Source organism: Aquarana catesbeiana, linkage group LG03 (assembly GCF_042186555.1).
Source record: "Aquarana catesbeiana isolate 2022-GZ linkage group LG03, ASM4218655v1, whole genome shotgun sequence".
NCBI classification, from domain to species: domain Eukaryota; kingdom Metazoa; phylum Chordata; class Amphibia; order Anura; family Ranidae; genus Aquarana; species Aquarana catesbeiana.
The window spans coordinates 315,643,343-315,654,605 of NC_133326.1; the positions used below are offsets into that span (position 1 = coordinate 315,643,343).

The 11,263-nt window shown below is 38.7% G+C and overlaps 1 protein-coding gene across 1 annotated transcript in view; it reads left to right on the plus strand.

Annotated features, from left to right (window-relative positions):
• The window catches only part of IGF1 (insulin like growth factor 1), a 163,004-nt gene extending 153,892 nt beyond the window's left edge, over positions 1-9,112 (plus strand). The window contains exon 5 of the mRNA XM_073620316.1: positions 4,312-9,112. Coding sequence (XP_073476417.1) covers positions 4,312-4,371 — 60 coding nt within the window. The 3' untranslated portion in view covers positions 4,372-9,112. The remainder of the gene's footprint in view (positions 1-4,311) is intronic.
• The last annotated feature ends 2,151 nt before the right edge of the window (positions 9,113-11,263 follow it).

An 11,263-nucleotide genomic window follows, 5' to 3' on the forward strand; every position in this document is an offset into this window, starting at 1 on the left:
TCTTATAGCCTAGGCCATCTCTATGTAGAGCAACAATTCTTTTTCAGATCCTCAGAGAGTTCTTTGCCATGAGGTGCCATGTTGAATTTCCAGTGATCAGTATGAGAGAGTGAGAGAGATAACACCAAATTTAACACACCTGGAAAAAATAAAGGTACCCCCAAAGGAAAATGAGACTTTAACGGCAACATCGGTATATAAAAAAGCAATTTATTCATACAAACTAACATATACAAAAACAACAATAGTCATGTAGAAAGGAGAATATACAAAATATAGAAACTTTAAAAGCAATGATATGATAGTGATGCTTAGAAGGTCTTCAGCACGGCCCTGCGCATTTCGGGACTTGACAGGCCGTCCCTTAATCAGGGGCATTTTGTGAAGAAGAGTCACACTAAACATATCAAATTGAAAGTCCTAATGCTGAAGTCGTGGCGGCGACCACATATCACCCCAATGTCCAAACGGAGACCGAGGCGAGCTACTGGTCCCCCCTATCCACACTGGTCCACCCATGCAGCGCCAACCTAAGAACCTCTCCAAGGCAGTAAATCCACCAAGTAAAGATCAAATTGGATCTCAATGGTATTAAATCCAAAAGGAAAAAAGGAGATCAAGCCAGGGATGCACCATATGAAATGTAGAGTATATGAACCCTATTCAAGTACTTCCACCATGAATTCCCAATGGATACGTTCTTGTAGCGGTAAGTCTAGGAGGGGAGGTCCTCGAACCATCCAGCAATGTGCCGTCCAGTGTAGTGACGATTTATACCCATTTATACCTGAGACCTTGTGACACCAACGATGACACCGGGGAGGGAAAATGGTGAATTGGGCCCAATTTGGAAATTTTTGCTTAGGGGTGTACTCACTTTTGTTAACAGTGGTTTAGACATTAATGGCTGTGTGTTGAGTTATTTTGAGGGGACAACAAATTTACACTGTTATACAAGCTGTAAACTCACTACTTTACATTGTAGCAAAGTGTAATTTCTTCAGTGTTGTCACATGAAAAGATATAATAAAATATTTACAAAAATGTGAGGGGTGTACTCACTTTTGTGAGATACTGTAAGTGGTAAACTGCCCCCTCCTGGCTGAAATCATATAGAGTGTGAGAGTGCAAATCTGATGATCTGAGATCAAATGACAATTTGGCCCAGGAACAATATTTTACTTTTAAATAAACACTTTGTTATTAGACCATACAGTCCTTTCTTTCATTCACTGAAATTCTGACCTACATGACCAAGATGGGACTTGATATCTGGAAAGAAGATTCCGATTTTGTCTGAATGATTACAAACACACACACACACATAAAAAAGCAGAACCCAAAGTGTTTGACTACAGCCGGCCATACACAGAGCAAAATCTTTTCCTGCAACCGTAGGTTGCAGGAAAGAAATTTGCTCAATTTCCCGATCAACAGAGACAACGCTGATGCAGGAATTCCTCCTGCTGGGCCATTGTTTTCTATCAGTGGGAGGGCAAAGCTGTCCCCATCGGGAAGAAGACAGTGATTATTGCGAGCGGCTATAACATCCCGGCATGCTGGTTGTACCCAAGTTGATCGATCATTTAACTTGGTACATTCAGCCTGTCTATACATGGTTCGAATCTCGGACGGATCCTGCTGAACGAGATCCGGACCGTGTATGGCCTGCTTAAGTACTTATGGAGTCCATCTGAGTATTGCATTCCTCTTCTACTTATTACGTGTAAATCAAGTTGAAATCCCTTAAGATCTAATTTACTGAAAATGAAGGCCACTTGAAGACACCGAAATAGCTCATACATCAATTTCAAAGGACACCTGTTCCTAACAGTTTTTTGTAGAAATCCCTAAAACTATTCAGATGCAAAAAAAATGTTGTTCGTTAACAAAAAAAAAAAAAAAAATTTTGGAAATGTGGAATTCCAAATAAGAACCTCCCGGTTCTTGATAATTTACTCTACACCAATGTAGCCTAGGCTTTAGGTGAGAGAAAACGTTCACCCAACCATGAAAAGTTGCTGTGCTTGGTACCAGTTCAGTTACAATGTACACAATCAAGTGACATATCTCTTGCTTGAGCACCTCAGACAGTCTCCAGCAGTAGGGTTCAGACAGTCTGTGAAATGAAGGGTGGTACCAGTTACCACAAAGGATTACAAAAAGAAGACATAATCTTCCTCATGCCAAAATAACTCTCAAAACTAAGTCAGTGACACATTTTTGGAATCCTTCCTAAAGCCTCGTACACACAGTGGGCTGAACTAAAAAAAAAAAAGACTGCTATGCGATGTTTGTACAGCAATCTCCCCTGCTGTTCTATTGAGCGCTGTTTAGGAGCCGATCGGCAGACTTTTTTCAGTCATACCCCTTCAACAAATGCCGTCTGACAAGCCAGCTTCTTTCAGAGCAGCTTCAGTACACATGGGCCGAATGTCAGACGGTTTCTATTGAACTGGCCGATGCCACCCGACAATCCAAGAATTGTTCACAGTTAACACCCTTGTTTAGGGGAGCAACTGTCCTTCACAGCAAACCATTATGATGGATAAATATGTAGCAACCTCCAAAGCTTCCTTCATCCAATCTTCGCAGTTCCAATGAGGCTGTGGGACCATCCTAGAAGGATGGTATTTGCCAGGTTGGTGACCATTAGAAAGTTGAAAGACTGCTTAAAAAGGACTCTGTTGTGCCGCACAAGAGGGTTTATGGTATAGTTCAAGAACAACAAAGCAACTGATTTGTTTCAGTGGAATGACTTGCTCAGTGAGTTTTTGGCAGGATCACAATTCATGAATTATTATATTTAAAATAAATTAGGGATTTATCTCAGTGTAAAGACAAAAGACTTGTAGTTTGCAAACATTTACAAGCAATAAATATATATGTACTGATGTTAAGTAGGTAAAGACTCAAAGTGCCTTGATTGGCTATGATATCTGATCTTGTTACTGTGACACAGAGGATAGGCATTTCACTGAAAAGGGAGCAGATAGCAGAAGCCCATTGGCCTACATGGGTAATACTTACAGTATACAACTGGCCATGTTACCAGGGTAGAAACAAAGCCAAGGATAAATCCGAAGAAAAATTCCTTGGAATTTTACTTATCAACCAGCCGAGGACAACCAAATCAACCTGTCTAACAGTATGCATTAAAAACAGGGGTTTAGTCTGCACACATTTGCAAATACATGCATAAGCTACAGGCCACATCAAGGCACCCTGGTATCTGTAGTACTTATCACTGAATGATGAGTGACACCACAGTGGAAGCACATGCATTCTGATGAGTAGGTGGAGGGCAGGTGAACTGAAGGGAGCCCAACCCTTTTTAAAGGTACAGGTGCACACTGAGCACCCAGCAAATTGCACAATGACTGCGAGGGTGTCAGTCTGCAGCCTGACCCCTGTCTTTAACGCATACTGTTAGACAGGTTGATTCGGTTGTCTGTGGGCTGGTTGGTAAGTAAGCTTGGAATTTTTCCTTGGATGTATCCTTGGCCTTGTTTATATCTATTTATCCTCCAATGCTGCTTACTGTTATGGCCAGTCATAGGTGGGGGTAGTGGTATCTTTTTTTGTACCATGGTAGATAAACTAGATAATTCCTCCTTGACATTTTCCAACTGGCCTTAGCAGAAGACAATTGCTATTGTGTCAGTCCTAAGGCTCCATTTTGTAGCTACATCTCAGAAACTCACTACATGCTGTGTTATAGAAACGGAGCACTGGCAAAGTTGCAAGACTTAGGAGGCAATGGATAATAGACAATGAAGCCCACCTCACTATTATTACCTGACAGGTATCAGTTTCTCACTGGTCCCCCAAGCCAAGCTCCAAGGAAGCCATGGTTTGCATAAACTCAACTGAAGATACCGAACTAGCCTAAAACAGTCAAATTCAATTTGAAATAGACTTCTGTATACTATTAGAAGGCATGTGTGTTATAAACCAGCAGTTCTGGATACACAGTTAGTCAAGGGGGAAAACAGTGTTTTTTTGTTTTTTTTTTGCTGTTTAAGGTGCAGAGTTGACAAAAGTTTGCAGCAAGTAGGAAAAAGCTTTGCCAAGAGCGAGCAAGGAGGTAAGGAGGAAGGACTACTTATAAAAACTGATATCCTACACTTGGACCAGAATATACACATTCCTGCTGCCTTGTGGGACACAACGTTCCCATTTGTGCTGAAACTGCTGTTTGCGACTGTTTATTGTTTAATTTTATACTGTAAATATTCTTTACCTCAACACATACATTGATACATATTAGTGACAGTCTGTGTAACAATTTTTTATGTATGTTTATTACAGGAAGTGCATCAGAAGAATGCAAGTAGAGGAAACACAGGGAGCCGAAGCTTCAGGATGTAGATGCTGTTACCACTCAAAGTCTTGAAGAATGAATGTGGCATGTGCAGAATGTAATACTGAAAAGTAAAATCAAACAGGGAAAGACAACACTTCTCTCAATCAATGGGCATTCGACCTCTGAACAATGCAATTCCACATGCCGTTGATGTGCATTCCAACCAGAATCATAACAACTCACATAACTGAACTAGTGTTCTGTAATCTTTCACCTGTTAAACATGTCCTGCACAAGCATTTTGTTTTAAAAGCCTGTTTCCCCTAGAGGTCCAGAATAAATGGCCTTCTTGATTGCACTAAAGTTAATCAATGTTTTTTGGGTACTGGAGGCCTGACCCAGATTTGTCTGAGAGTTACTTATATTTGCACTTCTCTTCCTGGCCTGTTAGTATCCAGTGTCCTATACCATTGTTTGCCTGACCTTCTGTATTTGCACACTTTTGATTTCCAATAGAATAAGCAGAAAAGATTTATTTTCCCTCCCCTGATGTTCCTGAATCCCTACTATTCTCTGAGTATGGGTTAGGTTCATACATTTCACAAAAAATGGTTAAGTGTGTCCACCTATTTTTGAATATATTATGATACAGCAGTTAAACACTTGTCTAGGCTCATAGGTCACTGATCTATCTTGGTAACAAGCTAGTTATTTGTCCAGTGGTAAACATTTGTGTTCAATCAAAAGTAGTAACCTGTATATCACTAATGCACATATATAATTAGGTATGTAGAGCTGTAAAATAGTACAATGGTGCTACCGTATGTTGCAGTGAGTGTTGTGTGATGATCTGGTCAAGAATGCTAACTGGTAAAAGCAAACACATTTTCTGTAGGCTAATACTGTGGCCTTATTGCTGTATTTGGCATTTACATGTAAGTAAGCTAATAAGTAGACTTAATGTAAACCTCAACATAGTTAGATTTTAAAGTAAAGTTTGCGCCTTTTTTTTAGGTGCAGAACATTATTCAATACATTCAAAGAAACATGTTACATGTTTTTGGAAAGATGACTGCACCATTGCTCAGCATCCCTTAAAACTACCTAAAGTGAAATTTGATTATCTGTTGTTGAGTTTCATGAAGCTAGCTGTCAATACAATACACAAATCCTGCTAAGGTTGTTAGTAATGTTAAAGTGTACCTGAGAAAGAATAATACATTTGACATTCCTAAAACAAATGAACCCCTATTTTAATGCACACTTAGCTCATCCTACATCCAAGGGATTCCTGCACTGATACTCCTGCAACTCCAAAATTCTAGTGCCAGAGGAAACTTATTTGTGTTTTCCTCTTTAAATAATTTACTTGAAAAACTCACAATTAAAATCGCACATGTAGCTGAGCCCAAAAGTGGCCATACACCAGCAGAATTGCATTAGAAAACATTTGTTTTTGGAACATTTGTTCAATTTTCTAATGGTTAGTGGGATTAAATCAAAGTTTGTTTTCTACTGTAGTGGTAAGAAAGTTCAAAGAAGTAGGATGGAACCTAACAAAATTCTAACTGTGAATGTAGGTTATGTTTGGGCGAAAATTGTATTCATTGTAATGAAATCTGTTTAATTTGTCTGGAATTCTAATCAAAAAGAATGTTCTGATGAACAATTGTTCTATGAACTTTCGAACGAAAATCCAAATGTGTATGGCCAGCTTTAGCGTGGGGATACATTTAAAATTTTAATCACTTGTGAGCAAGAGAGAACTGCCTCAGCCAAAATCAATCCTGTTTTCATCATTCAGCTGTTGATTTACAATGCCTCCATCCTCCCTGTGTTTTTCATTTGTAAAATAAAATTTAAAAAATGATGAAAATTGCATTATTGTGATCAAATGCAAAGCCCAGAAGCCCTCAGAAATAGGAATTGGAAAACACTGGGTTACCTGCTTAACTCTTACTAAGCCCAGGTTCACATTGAGGGCAGGTTTGAAATCGTGCAAGATCAGCTGAACTCACATGATTTCAAACCGGCAATGCAGTCCGACTTCTTTGACACATTCAAATCGCCCCCGAAGTCGCCAAAAGTAGTACAGGAACGACTTTTGGAAATCAGTGCGGCGCTGCAAATTTAGCGTGGCACCGATTCGGACGGTGCCATTGCTGGCAATAGCCGGCATTTTGACATGCGATTTTACTTAAGGCTTTGTGCTGATATAATGGAATACACGTTGAAGATCATTTAGAGTATCACTACAAACTAGGATATTAAATGTATGTAATTTGATTAAACCTTTGTTTGTTTTTTTTCTCTAAAAACCACAGAATGTATAGAGACTTTTTCCTCAGCAGTTACATTCTGTCTTTTCCTAAGTAGAAGTCCAGACCTATTTCCTTCTTCACACTGAAAGTTATTTGTCAGCATCAGAACTGGGGGGAAATGGTTAGCAATAGCTAATTTAAACAAACCAAATGAAAACAGTCCTTCTTTGAGAGGGTCCTGTCATAGCATTTAAATGATTGCTTCGGTCAACTTGCAGAAAAGTTTCTGTATAGCATTTAACAGTTTTGTTGCGCTTAATTTGTACAGCAGATGTCAGAAAGGACAGATCCCTAGGGTCAATTTACGTCAATCCATTGAATCATGACCCATGTTCCATATGTGGCTTAAAGAGGAGGAACTTTCAGTTTATGGGAAAGAAGCTGCCCATTTTTACATGCTAAAAGTATTACAGTTATTGATTTTGGAGTTACTAAAAGTCCTGTAATCTCTTCAGCAATTTGTAAAATACTGAAATTGTCAAAAATGAAGAAAACACAATTAAAGTTATGTAGTACTATAGGCACCTTTATAGAAGAATACTCATACAAACATGTCAAACAGTTTTATAAAATATTCAGGCTACAATATAATTTAGGAGTGCTTATCACAGTAAACTAAACTTCATGCCCCCAATGAGACAACTCTAAGTAGCAACATGAAAGCATCACCAATAGAATTTTTATTTTCTGGCATTACAGCAAATACATTCAGACACATTCAGGCAGTCATCTCTCTGTCTGCCATTATATCTAATGAGATTTGCCCTAACAACATGACAAAGGCAATACAATGAGAAAATACTTGCCTGTGACAATGGAGTGGGCGGAGATCATTTGATGTTACTGCTTAGGGGCATCTGAAGCAATGCACTGCATAGTGTAAGGAAATTTTATATCAGATTAATGTTAAATCCTTATGTCTGGGAGATGACGGCACTTTTACAATTTTGATTCAAGCCATAGTTTAAAAACTCACTGTATCCATGAATTTGTGCAATGTTTTATTTATAGCTATAGACCAGTTGTACTTATAATAAAGTGGCCTTTGTTCAGACCAGGCAGAATTGGGCTACTGTTTAATGATTACTTTAGTACCTTTACAGGGCTGGTGGTATCCTCACACTGCATGGTTCATTTTGTTGATTTAGTTGTTAAATAGACCCTATTGGGTTGATTCACTAAAGGTATTCAAAGTGCACACAGATTTGCCCTATTAACCAACATTCTTGGTTCCTTTTAAAGTAAACATTCATTCTGTTAAGTGAACAGTCTTTTCTTTGATGAATCGAATCTATTGCGTCTGCAACCTGCAACCAAGTGGCTCTATCTCAAGCTTGCTCATATAGAATAATTAGCCAGAGCCTTCCTTGTTCATAGGGACTTATGTACAGTGAAATAACAATGTTGTATTTTGCTGTCATTCCCCAATTTAGCCATAAAGTATTTTTTTCTAAAAGCCTGGCAAAGAAAGGTATGAGGTTAAATTGTAAACTAAAAAAAAAAAAAAAAAAAAGGCAAAAGCTAAAAAGACTTATGCAAAAAATTGTGTCCCCATTTGTGAAGTGCACACCTATGTCTCCTGGAGACTGCTGTCAAAGCACAGGAAGGAAAACGTATCATTTAACATAGTCACTGGAACTGGTCAGAGCTTATCAAGGCTTGGATTTACACTTGGGGATATTTCTTTAGATGTCTTGAGAAAATTTCCTGACGGCAATAGAAACCCAACATGGGTTCCTCCCCACCCTATCCAAATCCAGAGAAAATTTCAACTGGAATCCTTATTTAATGTAATGGCTACCAGACATTTTTTTTTGTGATTCACAAAACCTAAATGAGACCTTTTCTCAGAAATAGTCTTAACCCTTTTCTCAAAAACTGAACTGTGCCTTTTTTGAAAACACATCCATTTGGTAAATGAAGACATTTACAGAAATATTAAGGGAAGGTATATTGGTATGCACATTCATATTTTCATTTTCTAGTTGTGCTCAAGTAAACAGCACATTGAATATGTAGCAGATTTGCTTTTACCAGTTACTTTACTGACCAGGAGTGGTAAAGTGGTGCTATTGATTTTTTAATGAAGTACTTGACTAAAATATAATAAAGCATATGAACTATATATTTTTAAACATAGTAAATGACAGTTTTTGTTTAAATAGATTTCTCTTGAATTGTTTTTTATGTCATATATTTTAAACTCTGTGCCATCTAAATTTTAATATTGTCATCTTAATTAATTTGTCTGCTGGAACCAAAGCTTTGAAAAAGGTTCCTAACTTTATATGTATGTAGACTCAAATGTCTAATTGCAAGACCATAAGCTGTGCAAAAGACAGTTTTTGCCTTTGCTGATATTTTTCTTTTTTTCTTTTTTTTTAATCAGTGCTGACCAACCTTTCTGCACTTTATGAGATATATTTGGAATAGTATGTCATTTTTGTGGCAAACTGGTAAAAAAATACAGATCACTTTACGTTGATTGTCTTGTATGGTCTATTCATTACTTACAATTATCACTAGAGCAAAGTATTTAAAGAAAAACTGTACTTTTGTGCAGTTATCCTTTAATTTACCAACTTCACAAACACACACACACCAACAAGGTCTTATACTTACTTGTCCATGCTTCTGTATAATTCACATGGTATGGATCATTTTTGTGCATTCATGGAACAATTACATTCAATCCTACAGAAAGGCTGTATGCCATACATCACAACAATGGGAAGTAGCTCCAAAGAAATTAATGAGATATTTCTGGGCATGAGAAGAAGTAAGGGACCGGACAAACAGTTTGTAGCTGTGATTGTGTGGCTAACCACGGGCCATAGAACAAATGTTCCAAAAAGCATGGACAGGGGGAGTAAGACTTTGAGGGTGCTGAGGGTGCTGAAGGTGAGCAGTAAATTCAAAGATAGATGTACTAAAGTGTAGTTATGCTTTAGGCTTTAAATCTCACATTTTGCATTCCATGCATTACAACTGGGAATGAGTGTAACCAGCTTAATATCACTGGTTAAGAACTTGAACTAATATAACATGCTAAAAAATAATTTGATGCAAATTAAAAGGGAAACTAAGAGAAAGATCAGAGGTTGCTATTGCTGACTTCCTTCTAAAAAATACTAATTACCTGGTTGGCATGCTTATCCAATAACCTTAGTACACTTATGCCGCATACACGCGGTCAGATTTTCCGATGGGAAATGTTCGATGGGAGCTTGTTGTCGGAAATTCCGACCGTGTGTAGGCTCCATTGGACATTTTCCATCAGAATTTCCAATCTGGATCTCGAATTTTCCGACAACAAAATATGTTGTCGAAAATTTCGATTGTGTGTACACAATTCCGATGCACAAAATTCCATACATGCTCGGAATCAAGCAGAAGAGCCGCACTGGCTATTGAACTTCATTTCTCTCGGCTCGTCGTACATGTTGTATGTCACCACGTTCTTGACATTCGGAATTTCCAACAAGATTTGTGTGACCGTGTGTATGCAAGACAAGTTTGAGCCAACATCCGTCGGAAAAAAAACATGGATTTTGTTGCCGGAATGTGCGATCGTGTGTATGCGGCATTAGGGTTACTGACCAGGGACAAGCATGCAGATCATCAAATTCAGAGTGAGGAGGAAGCTATATGAATCCCTACTTGCTTCAATCCTATACTTCCTCAGTACAAGTTTCCTAAAAGGTTTAAAGTGGTTGTAAACCCACTTTATCATTTTCTGGCAATCCCCCGTGTTAAATAAAGCAATGTCTCCAGTGTATGTGCTTTATTAAAAAAAATGCCCTGTATACCTTATTTCCAAGCACCACTCGGCACTCGCATGACTAGCTTTCATATCCCCTCCCGATCTGACAGCTACAGCTGGGGGGCTGAGAATCCCCCGCTGACGTCAGTCGGGAGGAGGAGAGAGGTGGCCTGTCACGTGAGTGTTGTGCGGTGTATACAGGGGCATTTTTTTAATAAAGCACAGACACTGGAGACATTGCATTATTTAACACGGGATTGCCAGAAAATGATCAAGTTATTATAGCAGCCTGAGGGGAGGGGCGGGCACTGTCACGAGCTGACAGGCAGGGAGGGAGGGGGGAGAGGAGGACAGAGCAGAGAGCAGATTACGGAGGCACGTAAACTGACCATGGTGTCAGGGCTCAGCAAACATGATAAACTGTATCACCCATGTATTTCAGATGATACAGGGGGCCAAATGACACAGCACAAGCACTGTGCTGTTATTCATGCTTTAAGGGACAGGATCAATTTTTTTTAGGGTAACAAACGCTTTAAAGTTCACTCTCGTCTGGTTGGATACTATCTTATTAAATCACACACCACCTTACATTTCTCAGGATATCTCCCTGCTGGAGTTTTGGCTTAGTCCATGTAAAAAACTGTGGCTTTTCTGATACCAGGGGAAGGTGTTACACTCTATGAAAGCTAGCTGTTGGGCACACTTTAAGTGATTAAACAACCAGCTAAGACAGAAGCTGTAAAAAGTACTTACCTGTATGTGAAAAACAACTTCCAAAAAAAAAACTGGTTTAGACTCTACCAACTCTCAGATATAGAAAAACTCAGATATAGCAAGACCAAAACAAGCAAGTAAAGAAAACAGAAAAAA